A 19441-nucleotide genomic window follows, 5' to 3' on the forward strand; every position below is an offset into this window, starting at 1 on the left:
TATGGATGCGAAAACGCAGAAAATCAAACCCGATCCGAACTTTTTTTGGACGGACGAAAGTTACGGAGGCAGTGTGCGCAAGGGCTTTAAGTGCGATTGACATAACGTGAGGTCGTATTTATTTTTTTACGTGCGAACATTTTGGATACGAATTTCGGACTCAGTGTGCAATGGCCTTCAGTGTGCAATGGCCAGAGTGGACTCAAGCGGACTCACTGTTAAGGCCGAATTATACTTCTCCGACTCCGTTACGGACAGACACACGCACGGAATCGGACGGATTGGTTGAATTTATAGTACTCCGAAAGCTGTGGGTGCTGAAAACAATTCACTGCCAGAAGAGCAGTTGGCGCTGCACTGCGATGCTAACTAGGTTATCGAAAAGTTATAGCAAATTTACAAATTAGCCGTTTCATCAATAAAATAAGCACATTTTCAGCAACTACACTGCCCATTTCTTGTCACATTTTAATTCAGATGCTGATTTACATGTACTGTTTAGCTGAAATATGAATTGTAAAAACTTACAACAAAGGCGGTCAAAGGATTTTGTTCTCTTGTTGGTCACGGCAACCCCGCCCCTGACGCAAGCGGTTCTTAATACGGACCAATCACAGCCAAGGGGTATCCGTAAAATGACAGACGGACAGACGGATAGTCAGGAAAATCAGGAGGTGCACGTAGAGCTCTCCGAGGGGCTCGGAGAGGGCACGGAGAGGGCGTACCTTGACGGAGAGGGCATTCCCTGTCTCCGTCTCCGTAAAAACGCAGAAGTATTTCTGCGTATACCTAACCCATTACAACTTTCCTTCTGCGTCACATCAAGCAGAATTAACATTGGACTGCACAACGTGGTCGCAAGCAACGTTTGCATTTTGTTGACAAGAGACTGCTTAACTGCTTCACCATAGCTTTTCATACAAGTGAAACTTGAATAGATCGCATTTACAGTTAGGTCCATAAGTATTGGGACATTGACACAATTTTCATCATTTTGGCTCTGTATACCACCACAATGGATTTGAAATGAAACAATCAAGATGTGCTTTAAGTGCAGACTTTCAGCTTTAATTTCAGGGTATTTAGATCCAAATCAGGTGAACGGTGTAGGAATTACAATACATTTTATATGTGCCCCCCCCCTTTTTAAGGGACCAAAAGTAATTGGACAATTGGCTGCTCAGCTGTTCCATGGCCAGGTGTATGTTATTCTCTCATAAAGGGAGTTCGTTATTTCATTGACAAGGAGCAGATAAAAGGTCTAGAGTTCATTTCAAGTATGGTATTTGTGTTTGGAATCTGTTGCTGTCAACTCTCAATATGAAGTCCAAAGAGCTGTCACCATCAGTGAAGCAAGCCATCGTTAGGCTGAAAAATCAAAACAAACCTATCAGAGATAGCAAAAACATTAGGTGTGGCCAAATCAACCTGTTTGGTACATTCTTAAAAAGAAAGCAACACCAAAAGACCCGGAAGACCACGGAAAACAACTGTGGTGGATGACAGAAGAATTCTTTCCCTGGTGAAGAAAAACCCCTTCACAACAGTTGGCCAGATCAAGAACACTCTCCAGGAGGTAGGCGTATCTGTGTCAAAGTCAACAATTAAGAGAAGACTTCACCAGAGTAAATACAGAGGGTTCACCACAAGATGTAAACCATTGGTGAGTCTCAAAAACAGGAAGACCAGATTAGAGTTTGCCAAAAAACATCTAAAAGAGCCTGTACAGTTCTGGAACAACATCCTATGGACAGATGAGACCAAGATCAACTTGTACCAGAATGATGGGAAGAGAAGAGTATGGGGAAGGGAAGGAACTGCTCATGATCCAAAGCATACCACCTCATCAGTGAAGCATGGTGGAGGTAGTGTTATGGCGTGGGCATGTATGGCTGCCAATGGAACTGGTTCCCTTGTATTTATCGATGATGTGACTGCTGACAAAAGCAGTAGGATGAATTCTGAAGTGTTTCGGGCAATATTATCTGCTCAGATTCAGCCAAATGCTTCAGAACTCATAGGATGGCGCTTCACAGTGCAGATGGACAACGACCCGAAGCATACTGCGAAAGCAACCAAATACTTTTTTAAGGCAAAGAAGTGGAATGTTCTGCAATGGCCAAGTCAATCACCTGACCTAAATCCAATTGAGCATGCATTTCACTTGCTAAAGACAAAACTGAAGGAAAAATGCCCCAAGAACAAACAGGAACTGAAGACAGTTGCAGTAGAGGCCTGGCAGAGCATCACCAGGGACGAAACCCAGCGTCTGGTGATGTCTATGGGTTCCAGACTTCAGGCTGTCATTGACTGCAAAGGATTTTCAACCAAGTATTAAAAGTGACAATTAGATTTATGATTATGTTAGTTTGTCCAATTATTTTTGGTCCCTTAAAAAGGGGGGGGGCCACATATAAAATGTGTTGTAATTCCTACACCCTTCACCTGATTTGGATGTAAATACCCTGAAATTAAAGCTGAAAGTCTGCACTTAAAGCAGATTGTGATTGTTTCATTTCAAATCCATTGTGGTGGTATACAGAGCCAAAATGCTGAAAATTGTGTCAATGTCCAAATACTTATGAACCTAACTGTAAATGCAAATATTTTGTCTGTTATGTAAATTGTGTATGTAAACTGTTATTTGGTACCATTTACTAATTCTATCTGCTTCTAAATTCTTTCTACTCTTTTATATAAACAAGCCGGCATTTAGACTCACTTTCTTGGTCTGGGGTGTTATTATTATTTAACTACCAACTGCTCCTCCGAACCTAGACTCTGGTCCTGTTTACCAACTTATCTACTACTCGTAATAAGTGCTACATAAGCTATTAACCAACAACGTTTGCTGTCTCCATTGTTAAGCTGTGTTCACACTTGACTTCTTTTTTCTGAAAAAAGCGCTGCCTTCAGCGCCTTTTTACATGCAACCCTATGGGAAAAGGAAAAAGCTTAAAAACTTCTAAAAAAGCGCTGAGCTCGACGCCTTTTTGAGTTCAATTCTCTCAACTTTTCAGAAAAGCGCTGGGTGACGTCAAGCGCCTTTTTGACAGCTGACCAATCAGGACGAGGAGAGTAGGTACGAGTGTACCTTCCCTAGTAACCTTTTACCTTAGTTACCAGGCTATGGCTCCTCAAACGCCAAAGCTAAAGCAAGTAATTGCATTTTATTGGCCATAGTAGCTAGCTGTCGATAAGTAACCAACGGAAAATAACGGATAATAATGTATCGCTAGAATGTATGATTCCCGTTCAGGTTACAAAAATTCTCGACAGAAAGGCGCTTGACGTCACCCAGCGCTTTTCTGAAAAGTTGAGAAAATTGAACTCAAAAAGGCGTCGGGCTCAGCGCTTTTTTAGAAGTTTTTAAGCTTTTTCCTTTTCCCATAGGGTTGCATGTAAAAAGGCGCTGAAGGCAGCGCTTTTTTCAGAAAAAAGAAGTCAAGTGTGAACACGGCCTTTGGCTACTTAAAACGTCACTAGGACGATGTACTCCAGTGTTTCCGCTGTATTCATCATACCACTGCTTCGGAATTGAATGAAACGTCATCAAATGCGAGCGAGTAGATCACGATTCTAACAACCAATTTAAACGGCGCGAATACAGCAAACACGTATGTTCGGCTCGGTCAAGTAGTGACAAACAGGGGCAGCTTTTAGTAACAGTAACAAACAGTAGTAGACTGAGAAGGCGTGCACATTGCATTTGTCCTTGCACGGTATGTCCAACCCTACACCCCGCAATCGATCAGACGCCTGTCCAACAGGTCAGTGCACCGAGAAAACCTGAACGTGATTCACGTCAGTACCTGCAAATGTTGCTCCTCGGATATGCCAGATATGCCGCGAGTGCTCGTGGTCGGCTCCTGGACGCGAGCCCCCTTTTTGGACAGCACAACAGCAGCACGGGAAACGGAGCCGCCCTTCTCCGGAGCCGTCCCCGGGGAGCATGCAGGGGATCGGATGGAACGGCCTCGCCGCACTCGAGGAACAAACAGCTACTCGCGGCCGAACCCCATGTTGTACAACGGACAGTCCTTAATGTTGGCAGAACAAAGCCAAACGGGAACTGCGACAGACTCGGCGCCCCGAGTTTTCACCGACCCCATCGGTGCAGGGCTCCTCGGTTGGAGAATCATCAGGAAGCAGCTCGAACCTTCGTTCAGATCCCCAAAACACGCCGTCCGGGACTGAAGAGACGGACAGGGAAACGCGAACGACAGACAGGCCAACACAACACAGAGAAAGGGAAGCGACCAGCAATGGCAGCAGCGCAGAACACAGGTAATCAAGGACGCGTGTGCATACATGTGTGCTACTTTTTTTTGCGCCGCCTATCAAGCTAAGCCTATGGGCTAAGACCACGGCTGTGGGTGATTTGGCGCGTGCTGCCCGAGTGCCATGCATGAACTTGCTTCGCTCATAAAGGGAAAATGAGATATTGTCCATATGGTTAGCTACCATTATAATTCCAAACTATTTTTTCTTTCTTTCCATTTCAAAAATATGTCCGCCTGTACATCAAGGTGGCATTCATGTCCATGTTTTCTCTACCTAGTGCCATTCACATGACATAATGAGGCATTTAATCTATGTAAAAGCTGTGACTTAGCTGGTTGTTCTCTTGTCATGTAATGCGTTCACTTCCATGATAATTTATTTTACTCTCTCGAATACCAGTATTTGAAGCTTATGCAGGGGATATTCTGAATATTAACTGCGACAATAACAGAATTGGACTGGCTCTTGAATTTTATTAGCAGTCTCAGATGTGCTTTTTCTTTGTCAGACCGTAGAACACATCTGGTCTAAAACGTGTTTCTTTAGTTGCATTTTTTTATACTTCATATATAGAACATTTCATAGAATTTCATACAATTACACCTTCATTCAGTTTATCATTGTAGAGTTCTTAACAGGTTTCAGTGACTAGGCATCTGTGCATTTGTAAAACTAAAAAATATGTTGAACGTCTCCCAGATACCATGCTGCATTCAGTGGTCTCCTACTGTTTTCTTCCCTCCTGTTCCTCTGCTGGTATTGTTATCTAAATGTGGCTTTCTGGCAGGCAACAATGTTACCAAAACAAAACCAAAAGAATGGACAAGTTGTCTTTTGCTGATTCCATCAACCAGCCTACTGTCAAACTCCGAGACCTCAGGAATAGTTGGTTTGTTGAGGTTGTGACCTCCAGTAAAGTACATGTAAAAGCTAGAAGAATCGATTCTTCAGTTGCTTTAACAGTAACTCACAATCACAGCCACACCTGAACAGTCCCACAGAGAATAAAGGCTGAGGTAGCTTGCTATTGGTACATGTAAATGGGAACTCCACCATCTCCCACGCTCTGTATTATCATCACCTGTGTTTCTTTGTTCACGGAATGGCAATCGATAGGCTTGGGGTTGGGGCAGGGCTCCAGACTGCGACCAAATGGTCGCATTCTGCGACCAGTTTTTGAGACAGTGCGAGCATTTTGTACATCACTCGCGCATGTGCGACCTACAAATTTGGAATTTATTGGGTGATATGCAGATTTTCTGTGTACATGTACAGCTTGAGTCTCTATAAGGTCAAGAGGTCATACAGCGAGGCCCCCTCTGAGCAGAATATAGCACACAGCCCAGACAGTTAGGAGACAGTAAGGCAAAACATGTACAAACTGGGACTTAACGACCACTTCACCTGCTGAACATTTACATTTATTCATTTAGCAGACGCTTTTATACAAAGCGACTTCCAAGAGAGAGCTTTACAAAGTGCATAGGTCACTGATCATAACAACAAGATAGCCAAAAAACATTGCGAGTAGCCAAAACATGAAGCACACATTGTGAACAACCAAAGTAAGTGCCAAAGGGAAGAACCATAAGAGCATGTAGTTAAACAAGTTACAATTAAACAACATGAACCGCTATAAGTGCAAGTGTACCTGTGTAAAAAAAGCAAGCAACAGTAATAAAAACAATATATCACAGCGAGAACAAAAATTTAAAACAGTTACCACTAACCACAAGAGCAACAAGTCTCTAAGCAAGAGTCATTGTGATCCTTGAGGAAACTAACATCGGGTCAAGCGAACCATTCCTAAGTACCGTTGTACTCCCGGAACAAGTGCGTCTTGAGCCTTTTCTTGAAGGTGGAGAGACAGTCAGTATCTCTGATGGAGGTGGGGAGTTGATTCCACCACTGGGGGGCCAGACAGGAGAAGAGCTTGTGTTGGGACCGGGCGGTCTTGAGCGGTGGGACCACCAGGCGGTTGTCTGAAGAAGACCGTAGGTGACGGGTGGGGGTGTAAGGCTGCAGGAGAGACTTGATGTAGACGGGTGCAGTCCCGTTCACTGCTCGGAAGGTCAATACCAGGGTCTTGAATCTGATACGGGCCATGATAGGTAGCCAGTGGAGAGAGATGAGGAGCGGGGTAACATGGGAGCGTCTGGGTAGATTGTAGACCAGGCGGGCCGCCGCGTTCTGAATCCTCTGAAGAGGGCGGGTTGCACATGCTGGGAGACCAGCGAGCAGCGAGTTGCAATAGTCCAACTTGGAGAGGACAAGTGCTTGGACTAGCAGCTGGGTGGAGTGCTCAGACAAGTATCTCCTGATCTTCCGGATGTTGTAGAGGGTGAATCTACACGACCGGGAGACCGCAGCAATGTGGGCCGTGAGGGAGAGCTCGTCGTCCATGGTAACCCCAAGGTTCCTGGCAGAGGATGAAGGGGTCACTGTCGCAGATCCCAGGGTGATTGAGAGATCGTGGTAGATGGAGGGTTTAGCCGGGATGATGAGAAGTTCTGTTTTGGCGAGGTTCAGCTGGAGGTGGTGCTCGGTCATCCAGGCGGAGATGTCTGTGAGGCAGGCCTCAATCCTAGCATAAATCCCCGGATCGGTCGGGGGGAACGACAGGTACAGCTGCGTGTCGTCAGCGTAGCAGTGGTAGGAGAAGCCATGGGAGGTGATGATTGGTCCAAGTGAGGTGGTGTACAGAGAGAAGAGGAGGGGTCCAAGGACGGAGCCCTGTGGGACACCAGTGGAGAGCTGGCGAGGTCCTGACAGTTTGCCTCCCCAGGAAACCTGGTAGGATCTTCCCGACAGGTAGGATGAGATCCACTGGAGTGCAGTGCCAGTGATGCCCATGAACGTTCTAGTGTATCAGTGTACTGACCACTGAAGACCCGTTAAGGAAGCGATACTGTGCATTCTATGTTTGAACATGTCCAGATACTGTATTTAAGCACTCTTGTAAGAGAGTCTTCACTCATGCTAGCCACTCTGTTGTGGATTGGTGGCATGATCCGACGTCAAGCTAATAAAACCGAGTCAACCCTTTTTATAATTGTCGTGACTCTTTCCGGCCTGCCTGCTGAGATATCTCATCCTTACATTGGGTGTGCACAATGTCAGCACACGTTAGCAACGACACATAGATACGACATTCTAGTAATACAGCGATATCAGCGAGTCCTCAGCTTTAGTATCGTAGCCAGTCTTAATCTGCCAGACAAGTGGGTTCCCCTTCGTTCTTCTGGTGAGCAGTTTCACAAGCCCTTCTTACCCAGCGTCATGGAGCTGAGCAGCTAAATACTTATTAGCACTAGCGTTGCTACTGTATCCCTGCCTGGGTTTGCGCTGTTGCACTGTTATACTCAGCAAGTATAGTGGTGTCGGAGGACTGATCGAAAAGCGCATCATACATTTAAGTCATTTAGCTAAGACTTGCAGTACGTAATGTCCCATTAAATAATGTATTTAAACTCTAACTTATGTGGTGCATCGCTGTATATCAGTTGTAAAAATATCTGTAAAGAAACGGACCCATCTGCAACCGACGCAAGCACACCCCACAATTTCCCCAGAAATTGTACCAGGGGTGATTCTAGGATCAGACCTTTAGGGGTGCTCAGACCCCAATGAGAATGTGACATGAATACAGTGCCTTGCAAAAGTGCTAAACCCCTTTGCTAATATAAATCCCTAATTTCACTGGATAACAATTCATACATTTATGTATTATTATGAAAAATATTGAGTGCTTGGCGACCCCTAAAAAGGGTCTTAAATTGCCACTGAATTGTACCCTCTCTCGTGACATTAATAATTGCATTGCAGGTTAATATAAGGTGTGCCCCTCAATTTTCTGCTTGTGCTCCTAAAATTTTCAGTCAGGGGCTACTGTACGCTGGAGCCCTGGGTTAGGGTCATCCTCAGGGTTAGGATTAGCCTTCGGTTTTGGGTGAACTCCGTAGAAGGTTGGACGCCAAAAAAACTGTATTGAAGTGTAGAATGTGCTTTCACATTTGTATGCCAAACTTGAGTCCCAAAGCGTGTTACGCTTCACGCATCAAATGTAAAATGTGCTGTCCTCCTCCAGGGCTCAGCTGCGTGGGAGAAGACGATCGTCCAGCCGACATGGCGGAGTGCCTGCAGTGGGCCGGCGCCGTCCCTGACCGGGTCTGGGAGTGCCGGGTTCCCTGCCCAGACGACTGCACCCTCAGCGCCTGGTCCAAGTTCTCAGAGTGCTCGGGATGTGGAGGCTCACGGAGCCGCAAGCGCTCTCTCACAGGTACAGCCTGATAGGTTTCAGGTATCTCACACAAGCATCCACAGCTTTAGGGCGGACTCCTTTTCCACCAGTGAAGCAAACTTCATAGTACACTTTTAGTTAACTTTTGTTATACTTTTAAGAAGTATGCTTAGAAAATAATTCACTTTTGACATACTTTTAAGAAGTATACTTAGAAAATAGTTCACTTTTGATATACTTATAAGAAGTATGGTTAGAAACAAACAATGGTATACATTTCTTCTGGAGTAGGATGTACATTTTCTTTTATTATACAGCAAAAACAGTCAAAATACTTTTAAAGTACATTACAAGTAAAAGTTTTTAGATCCATCTTATTATTATTATACTTTACTATATTGTTATACTGTCAAACTGACAAAAGAACGAAATAACGATGTGAAGAAATGAAGATAGTGTGGCTCATTGGCTGGTCAATTCCCATGATGCAAGGCGGTAAATAGTGTTAAAATGTGCTGAAAAGTTTGCCATTTGTTTGAAATACAAATGTAACTTCATGAATGTCGTTTTTTAATGTGTCTGCTTAGAATGTAGTGTTTTGTTGCGTGGTAATTGTCATTGTTTTGCTGGTTTACCATTGTAACCATCTGTTAAATTTACATTTACATTACATTTAGTCATTTAGCAGACGCTCTTATCCAGAGCGACTTACAGTAATTACAGGGACATTCCCCCGAGGCAAGTAGGGTGAAGTGCCTTGCCCAAGGACACAACGTCAGTTTGCATGACCGGGAATCGAACTGGCAACCTTCGGATTACTAGTCCGATTCCCTCACCGCTCAGCCACCTGACTCCCTTAATGTTAATGCCTGACTCCGTTAAATGACTATTACGTTTGATAAGAGCTGGATTATTACAACGTGAGTGTATACGCAGTAACAGGGTTTTTCCTGCATAGAGAAAATTTTGGCGCACGCCAAAGCCGTTTTCCCGAGCGCCAATGACAAATCCCGAGCGCCAAACGCAAAAAAAAAAGTCTGGGATGAAAAAAAGAAGCTGTGTTCATCACGCGTGCAATGCATGTCAGCGAATATGTTCTCAATAGTATGTTTCAAGTAGCTACAGCCGAACCCTCGTTCTGTTTTGATCAATAGTAATCGAGTTGATAAGCGTGTCTTCTTGTCTGATCAATACGCAACTGTGAGGTGCGCGAATGGACAGAGCGGCCAGTAAACGCTTTCCGCTGCGAGGGCCAGCCCGACGTGCACGAATACACCTGTGCAAATGAAATTTCCACTCAAAATGCTGACAAAAGTTTGATTAACGATTTCCAACGCAGCCTCCATTGGTATTCTTAACCTGGAATGATAATATATAGTGCAGTGTTTCCTTTATAGCTAAATTTCTGCTGCCATGGTATCAGAAATCAGGCAGTACAAAATTTTTGGCCGTCTATCAGCAGTGATTGTCAGTGCATGTCGGAGAATTGCACGGACACGCACTTCACACCGCAGTTGAGATTGCGTGTGTGCGTCCTTGAGAACTGTAAGTCGTATAACTTATGTTGTCAGTTAATTTAAGCCTGTTATTGTATAAGTCTATAGTTCTTGCACATTTAAATCAAGTTAACTGGTGATTTTCGTTGTTTGTATTCTTCCCCTGCTAGCTAAATTGTCTGTTGATTCGATAGCGATTGCTGCCCTTGCTCAGGTTTGTATTTTAGGTGCATTATTATGCTAAAGTAGTTTTAATTGATAAAAAGTGGGTTTATTGTTATTATTTGCTACAGAATGCTTAACCTATCAAGATCAAATGAAGCAGGCAGTGTACATGCTTCAGAGTGGCCTACCTTAATCAATAGGCTAGGCTACTGACCATTTACAATAAGTTGTTACGTCAATTATTAAATGGCAGCATTTATGCCATTTAGAACATACTTTATGAGGGTACGGTGTCTTTAAGTAGCCTAACTTTATTGCTTTAGGGGAAATAGGACAAAGATATGTGCATGTTTCTTTTTTGAGCACAGAAGACCCATTTTGACCCAGGAAAACCCCTGAGTAAATAGCGTCTTTCAGCTGATCTGCAGTCTCATTTGGCGAGGGCCCCCGTCCTCGTTAAGTGACGCAAGATCGGCGGTGTTTGAGGGGCCCCTACAGGGCGCTACAGTGCGAGTATTTCACTCGCATTTGCGCCTAAAAATAGGTATGTGCGAACTTGAAAAATAATTTACGAGCACAGTGCGCGAGTGATGGGCTGTTGTCAATACACGGAACAACAGCGCGATGAAGTGAAGTATATCATTGATATCACATGGAAAGCAAGTGACAGAGTCGCGACTGCACGATGTGAACATGGTATGATTCGCAACCAATGGCCCAGAGCCATATATAAAAAGAGAGTTACGACACTGATCTCGCCGACACGTGATCACTTGCTAGCTCTAATTAGATGTACTAACTATGCTAATAAGAGAAGACTAACTTTGTATGCCAACGAACAGCAATAACTAGAACTAATTTGACAGACTATAAACCAACAACCTTCTGTTTATGATACTCGTGCTCTCTAGCTAGTTACAGTAAAAGTGTTGCTTACGTTAGATACTACACCTACAGTCTAGCTCTAACTGCATTTAAAATCTAACAAGCTATATCTTACAATACACATTAAGTAAAGCTGGCTATATAAAATGTTGGTGACCAGACGTCCTCTTTTACCCGGACATGTCCTCTTTTCGAGACCTAAACAATGCGTCCAGCAGGGATTCCAAAATTGTCCGGGATTTTGCCTCGTCGGATATTTGTGTTTCTCTGGGTCTTTCACAAACTATTACGCCCTTACAAGTTTTGAAAATATTATAAATAATGCAGTCATTTGATCAATTTACCAGCTAACTTGCTTCGGAACACTGAACATGAATGGGGTTGAACGTTGGAAAATACAATGTTTGGGACTATAGGTCGCAAATGACACGCTTTACTGCTGCCTTCTTCGATTACAATGGATGTCTATGGAAGTGTTGCAACTCTTTTTATATGGCTCTGGGTCTACCTAGCTTTGACTACCAAGCCTTTTAATCCGTGGCGTGCGTACATAGTCTATAATGTCCCAGTGTTTTAAGAAAATATTATAAACTATATTCATGTTTCATAAAGTATTTGTTCTAGTTCTATCAGAGTGAAAGTCTATAGTTGTCTAACAGCATTAACTGTTAAGTCAGTGGCGTTGTTAGACATAAAACTGTACTGGGGCACAGGCCCCTATTCATAACCCTTCTTCCAAGCGTGTTGCGCACAATGCACTACTAGGCTATAGAAACTCCCCTTGCTTAACCCACTATGTAACAGTTCAGGGACACAAGTTTGATATCAGCTTTGGCAGGGACACCTATAGTTAATGCAAGCTACAATTGTTTTTAGCTTCATGTAATATTGTTTTTATGTTTTAGTAAAAATAAGATGATCGGTAGGCCTATCATTTAGAAACTTTCTTTAGTTTTGTATTGTTTTCTTAGCCTACCTCAATTCTGACTTGTGTGCTGAGTCCGACACCTGGACTTCTGTGTGCGTGCTGCAGTGGCTATTTGGCAAGCTCAGAAGAGCGCGCTGACATGCATCGGTTTGTGTTTTCGGTTAAACTGCTTTGATTTTACAAGCGTTGATTGAGATATTGCGTTAATATTTTTACAACTCAAACTTTCAAGATTTACTGGGGCGCAGCAGATTTATACTGGGCACGTGCCCCTGTAAAAAGGGTCTAACGACGCCCGTGTTAAGTTATGTTTAATAAACAAATACAATAAAAAAACCACTGTGCTCCTAAATTTTTTCATTTAGGAGCACATGTACTCCTTGGTGAAAACATTAGCGTAGAGCCCTGCCCTAAACATTTAAATATATTAGTAAATCATAGTAAATGGACATTTATTAAGTTTACTTCCTGAAATACTTACATTAATTGAAAGTGCACTTGAAAGTATTCCAAAGTATATTTTGAGGTACTTTAGGAAGTTCATAAACTAAAAGTGCACTACACAGGTTACTTTAGAGTATTCAAAGGTATATTTTGAGGTACTTTACAAAGTATACTTAATAAACTAAAAGTGAACTACACAGGCTACTTAATGTATTCAAAAGTAAACTTCAAATACACTAAGTGTACTAAATGACCTAAAAAGTGGGCCAATTGAGTTTACTTAGTACAAAAATAGTGTATAAATAAGTGCACTGCTAGTATATAAATAAGTACACTGCTAGTATACTTTAAATACTTAAGTATACTTACAAATTAAACTTGAAGTATACTTCTTTTTTGTAAGGGATGTCCCTACCAATGTCAAGAGACCACTGAAACAACCCCATCAATAATCAGCACCAGAGCAGGGGTGGAGTTGTAATTATAGTGATGAAAAATGTTTGTCCTCACCAATGTATGAACTAGACCTAAGCCCCTGACTCTTGGTTCCAGCCATCGTAGGACATGAAACCCTCTTTTGAGGTAAGAGAAGCTCAGGCACCCAGTAGATGCACTGTTTATTAGGTTTCTGCCTTGAATCTGTCTTCATTAATTCCTTTACTTCACACAGTTTAGGTAGGCAGTCTTAGTATATCTAGGTTTGTATGCACTGTAGTCTACTACAAATATTAGCCAATTTCCATGCTCACTCTATGGCGTCTGTATAAACGCTATATCACTTCCCTGTTTATACAGCAGCCGACTCGCTTCTTGTCCCGGGACTAAATTAGGCAGCCTTGCATCTACACTAAGCAATCCCTTTATTTCAGCACAGATGACAAACTCTTCTGACTGTGTTACATGGTGTGGTTCCACAGCGAGCCTGCTATCATTTGTCTTCATGAATATTTGATCTGTCGCCTTTAAGCCCAAAGTGAGTATCACAGTCTTTATCTGTATGGTTTTTAAAAGCTCAGTCTTGTGTGCCACTACAGGGTTAGCTAGTCAGGAATGCTTCTGGATGGATGCTTCGGTCACTCTAAGACAACGTAGATACAGTATCACCCTTATGAGATGTTTGTGTCCAAAGAGAACTCAGGACAGAGAAAATATTGAGAGAGGAGGCAAGAAGCATATCAGTCTGATCTCTGAGGACAGGCAGAGCCGCATAATCCACTGCCATTGAAAAGTAGAAACAAGAGTTGACAAACTGATCAATTTGAATTAGGATGTGTTGGTGTCTGAACAGGTAAACAGAGAACCAGCAGAGAGAGAGAGGTAATTTCCCTGCTCTAATGTGTCTGCAGTGTTGTTTGCAGTACTCATTTGACAGTCATTTCCATATTCAAAGATTACCTGCTGAGAACAATTTCAGCAGCAGATTAGAAAGCAACTTAGTGTGGGGCTTGGGGGAGCTTGATAGCAGAAAGCTTTCCTCTCCTCCACCCTCCTCACCCATCCAAAAACCCTTGCAGTGTCCTCCCAGATATTTTACTACTAAAGGGTCAATTCAAACATTTTGGTTTCAACATGTAGAAATGACAACACCTTTATATATGTTGTCCCACCCCATTTCCAGGCACTTTAACTGTATTTGAAAAGAAAATACAGTTGGGTGGGGGGGGGGGCGCGCTGTCAGGAGGTTGGGCACCTCCCACCAGTAGCAGAACCAGCCAAGGCTGTAGCCAGAGTCAACATTGGGGGGGCCGAAATCTGCTTGGGAGTCTGAGGGACCTCCCCTGAAAACCTTTTACGTTTAGTTATTAATATGATCATTTCGGACAGCGTGCGTTTATATTTTATTTATATTTTTATATCAATATATTGGGGGGGGGGGGGGGATTTTGACCAGATTTGAATATTGGGGGGGATGATTATGATTACGGCCCTGGAACCAGTCTAGAAGAATCTCATGTCTGGGAACACATCGGGGCTACTGCAGAGCAATATTCTCCCATGTTCATGCCATCTGGCCTTCCGGCCGGACTGCTGGAGCTGCTATCTCTACAGTTAGATTTCAGAGCTGCTCTGTGTAACATGTGGGATATACACCGGACTTCTGATGAGAGCCAGTACTCTCCAAACCAGGAAGCTTGACTTTAAGTAGAGAGCCTCTGGCATTGTATTTTATTTTTACCATGTAACACTCCATTGGGTAAACACAAGTGGAAGTGCTTGGATATGGAGTGTTGTGTCTCTGTCAGCTTGAGAGCAGCTCTGCTAAGTCTTTAAACCTGCTGTGTGAATGAAGTGTCTGCCTGACTGACGAAGCTGGGTGAACCCGGCTGGCTGTGTTTGACAGAGGCCTCTCTCTCCCCTGACTGACTTGACAGTGTCTTACCAACCCAGATCCACACTGTGCCGCTCGTATAGTTAGAAAATATTTTCACTATCTTTCTTTGGGCTTGGCTGGATCTGTGTTATTAAACACGTTGGGCTGTAATTTCATGCCTGAACATAGTGCTACATTTAATTCTATAGTTTGTCAACAAACTATAAAGCTTCAAGATGTCAACAGACAGTAAGAACAGTACGGCTGTCCCCGACTAAGATTTTCTTTGGTCGACCAAGACACAACAAAAACGTCTGAAAATCGACTAATCGAAATTTGAAACGCTTTTTTTTTCACAAAAAAAAACATTTTCCAGATCTGACTCAATGGCTGCTGGACATTGCAGATTCAGCCGCTAATAGCCTACTAATAATAAGACTCGTATCACCAGTCCTGTTGTAACCGAATGCCGATGGTATTTAGTATCTCTTACAATGTACTACAAATTACAAATATTGTTTGTTTAACATGCAAATCATCAGAGCGCGCTTATCACTGCCTGAGTGGGGAACGGTGCAACAGAGAAAGATTTTGTTGTCTTGGCCGGAGAAGATAATGTCATTCGATTTGGATTTGATTCTTTTAATAGGCATATTCATTTTTCAATCCAGTGCGTTAGCATGAGCAAAGTAGGGCTAGGCCAACTTACGTTTTTCAGGTGGTAGGCTACATCATATTCAATGTCGAACTATGAAAAATAAACCGTTGTTGGCAGATTTTGCATTCAAAGTTTTTCGAGTCACATTTACTTTGTAAATGTAAATGTACTTTAATGAAATGCTGCCATACCACAGATTTATTTGCCATTTTGACTAATAACACGGACAAAGTAAGCTGTGGCAGAGTTTGTAGTTCGGCAGCCAATTGTGCTCGTGCCGTGTGCAAAATACCAAACCAAAACAAAGCGCAGATTAACGAAAGGGAAAACAGTAACACCTTTTCTTTTCAATTATATATTTTTAGAGTTGCTTTATTTGTCTTAAATAACATAATCTACAATTTCTGTAGAACATTTCGTTAAATCAGCAATGATGACACAAGCGGGAATCAGATCTCACACTGCCATACGGCAGCTCGACTAAAAAAATCCTAGTCGACCAAGAGCATATCGACCAGAAAATCGACTAGTCGACTGAGTGGAGACAGCCCTAAAGAGCAGCACCACATAAATCTGGCAAATACATTTGGAAATTACAGATTTTTTCCACTGATTCAAAATGCCCCTGGACACAGCATGACACCTAAAAGATGTTTGAGAGGAAAGGTCAGTTGGATTTTTTCTTTCTATTCTCCGGCAGGATGAGTGGCAATGAGTCTGAAGCTAACACATTTGTCTCACCCGGACAAAAACATCCATGGTAACCTAATAATTCTCATCAGATGTAATGGACAAGTCTAATTATAACTGCCTATAAAGGCCCAATGAGAGGCACTAATAGCCACTCAAATAGAGCTCTTTACTGTATGAAATCCTTTCATTTTCATCTCCCTCATGAGAGAAGTATAATTGAGAGGGTCTGTAGTGCGTGTGACAGATGCTGGGACGAGCCCTCACCCCTCCACTGTCAGAGAGAACACTTGATACAAAGGCTGTGTCTGTGTTCTAGTAATTCCATTACAACATCTTTGTGTACACATAAACAAAGACTCTAGAGTTACTAAGAAGGCAGAGGTCTTCAATCGATAGTGGTGTTAGCTGACTTTAAAGTAAAAGCTATCAAGCTAATTATCTACCCAACACTTATCATTTAATTTCGTAGTACATGATTTCACACTAACCTTTTGACTCCATGGTTGACTTTGTTGTAGCCGTTTCATAAGACCCTGCCAGCCTCCTATTCTAAATTGTTGTAGTGTAAGGGGTCCCCTTTATCGTCCATTCAAACTCTCCGTTAGGGCTCATCCCACCGGATCTGGCACCCCGCAGCTATTTAAAAAAACAGTGGCGACTGACTGTGGCTGCAAGGGTCATCACTGGAGAGGACTACCAGCGGCTCCTCCGGGAGCGCAAAGAGAAGGAGCAGGCGGCAGCTACGCTCAGGGCACAGAATGGCAGCTGAGAGGAGCGAACATGCCCAGTTAAAGGCGGTCCGCCCCACCATCCACCAAAGGACTGCTGCCGGCAGAAAGACGTCCACCCCAGCCTCCAGCCTCTGCACTCCCCAGCACCTCTACTCTGCCATCTCTGGCAACGTCATCACCAGGCCCTCAGCCTACTGCCACACACCTGGCCACAGGGCTCCTTCATTAACATCAAGGGTCCGGCGTCCTTCAATTTGACTGCCTGCTTGTACCTTTGAATTGCCCTCCTCCACTCTCAGAGAAAAAGAGCAAATCAGCAGGTATAATATTGCTGTAATGTAATTATTATGTTTCGTATTAGCTCAGTATAGATTTTTTTGTTGGAATAAAACAAATGTTGATGTCACATCTTGAAACTGTAGCGGGGTTTTCTCGGTTAAGATTAGCAGTACTTAATCTATAATAAAGTCTCATTAAAAGGGCACCACCTCATAGAATCCTGTTAAATGTGCCTGTTTTTCTAAGGGTGTATCCAGGCGTTTTCTAAAAGTGCCCTTTGAAGACTCCAAAAGGACCCTTGATAACCATGGCCACATATCTAGCATAAAAAGGCTACAACTTTTGAACTCTTTCACATAGTCATAAGTTTGGGCTCTAATGAAAGGTGACACTCAGAGCTATCATATCCCATATTCAGATTCACCATTAGTGTTGTTGAAACAGAGTAACTGAGGCATAAGAGTGGTTTTTACCTTCTTCAAACTAAACTGTGTGCAAATAAGAGTCAAAACAAGAGCTATTGTGGAAAAGCTAGTTTATATAAGAAAAACACACCAAACTATTTACATACAGTGAATTGTGACACTAATTATTTAAAATTTCACAAAATATTTTGGGCAACATGCCAGTTATTGTAGCAGTCACGTTTGGGGACAAAGCACAAAACCACATCACAGGTTGAACACTTCACTGGTGTCTGTAAACCAAAGTGTTTGCACCTCCGCCGACCAGTGGTGCTGTCTCCACTGATATGCACTGGCCTGTGACTAGCTGTGGGTTGAGGCACAATGGAAGATGAGGGACCGGGTAAGGCTTGAGACCCCGACTCTGCCAGCTCAACAGCAAGGGTCTCTCTGAAGGCCTTCTGGGTCAGAGGTACCTGTCCTTTTCCTTTTGCAATGTCTTTGTGAAGGGGGAAGGCGTTCACAATCCCAATGTCCAGGAAATGATAAAAGAAGGTCTTGTACCATCTCTGGGTCTTGTGGAGTACTTTATAGTATCCTATCAGTGCATCAGAAAGGTCCACTCCACCCATGCACTGGTTGTAGTTCTTTACCACTGGCAGAACTGGGATGTCTTTCAGTACCCAGCGTTGATCTGCTCCTTTGACCCTCCTCTGCACCGTGTCCTGTGCATGTGCCGGGTGGAGCGTTGAACACAGGAAGACGTCCCTTGTGTCTCGCCACTGGACAAAGACGGAGTCGTTCCTTATCCGGCGAATGCTGCTGGGGGAGATTTAGAGTCCAAACAGTTTTCTTTTGTTTTGGGGAATCCAATTCTGTTTGTGCGGATGGTTCCGCATGCCCAGATCCTCTTCTGAAGGAGGTCTCGGAAAAGGGTGGGACTTGTGTAAAAATTGTCAACAAAGAGCTTGTACCCGGTGCCCAGCAACTTTGTGTCAATTAGTTCCATCACTGACTCATAGCTCAGACCCTTGCCAGTGTTTCCCTGGAGCTTTCCTTAATACACAAAAAAGTCCCATGTGTAACCGTTCTTCGAGTCAGCCAGAACAAACAGTTTGTATCCCCACCGAACAGGCTTATTGTTCATGTATTGTTTTAGGCCGATGCGTGCTTTGGAGGCAACCATCCTCTCGTCAATGGCAATATCCTGGCCTGGGTGATAGTTCCTTTTGCAGGCTTCTCTTATCTCCTGGTAAACTGGGTTGATCTTGCAAAGGCGGTTGAAGGCTGCTGTGCCTCTCCTCTGCTCATTAGTAGCATCGTCCGCCATGCTACTGAGATGAAGGGATCGGGTGATTCGGAGGAACTTCTTCCCGGTCATCACCTGTTTTGGGAAAGGGAAGCTGTGCAGTTTGTCCTTTTGCCAGTAATCAGTAAATGCAGAGCATTTTACTAGACCCATGTAGATGACCATGGACATGAAGGTAAACATGTCCTGCAATGTCAGGTCAATCCAGGGGTGAGTGGGTGTGGAGTGGTGAGTCGAGCCAAACTCATTGGTGTTTAGAAGGATAGTCTGTAAAACTGAGTTTGTCCAAAAAAGTTGGAAAAGCTGCAGGGCTGTGTAGGTCGCTGTTCGAATTAGCTGGGGTCCAGGTGGGTTAGTTGGCCTGAATGTGGGCTGAGGTGGTGTTATGTCAGGAATGTCAACATCATTCCATCTCTCTCCAGATGGGCTCGTTGACGCTCCAGCTTTGGTTCTGCTGCTGCCCCTCCCCCGTCCTCTTCCTCTTGGCCTTCTCCTGCTGGCAGAACCTCTCTGTGGAGGGTCATCACTTGATGAGCTACTTGTTTCCTGCTGCTGTCCTGCTGCTGTACGGGGCCACTTGCTGACTTGAGCAGGAGTATCCGGCTCGTAGTCCT

The 19441-nt window shown here is 43.6% G+C and overlaps 1 protein-coding gene across 1 annotated transcript in view; it reads left to right on the plus strand.

Annotated features, from left to right (window-relative positions):
* Nucleotides 1-19441, plus strand: part of thsd7ba (thrombospondin, type I, domain containing 7Ba) — a 215360-nt gene that overhangs the window by 116302 nt on the left and 79617 nt on the right. The window contains exon 14 of the mRNA XM_067253353.1: nt 8372-8563. Within this exon, the coding sequence (XP_067109454.1) occupies nt 8372-8563 (192 nt within the window). The remainder of the gene's footprint in view (nt 1-8371; nt 8564-19441) is intronic.

The sequence above is a fragment of the Osmerus mordax genome, chromosome 2 (genome assembly GCF_038355195.1).
Source record: "Osmerus mordax isolate fOsmMor3 chromosome 2, fOsmMor3.pri, whole genome shotgun sequence".
Classification (NCBI taxonomy): Eukaryota; Metazoa; Chordata; class Actinopteri; order Osmeriformes; family Osmeridae; genus Osmerus; species Osmerus mordax.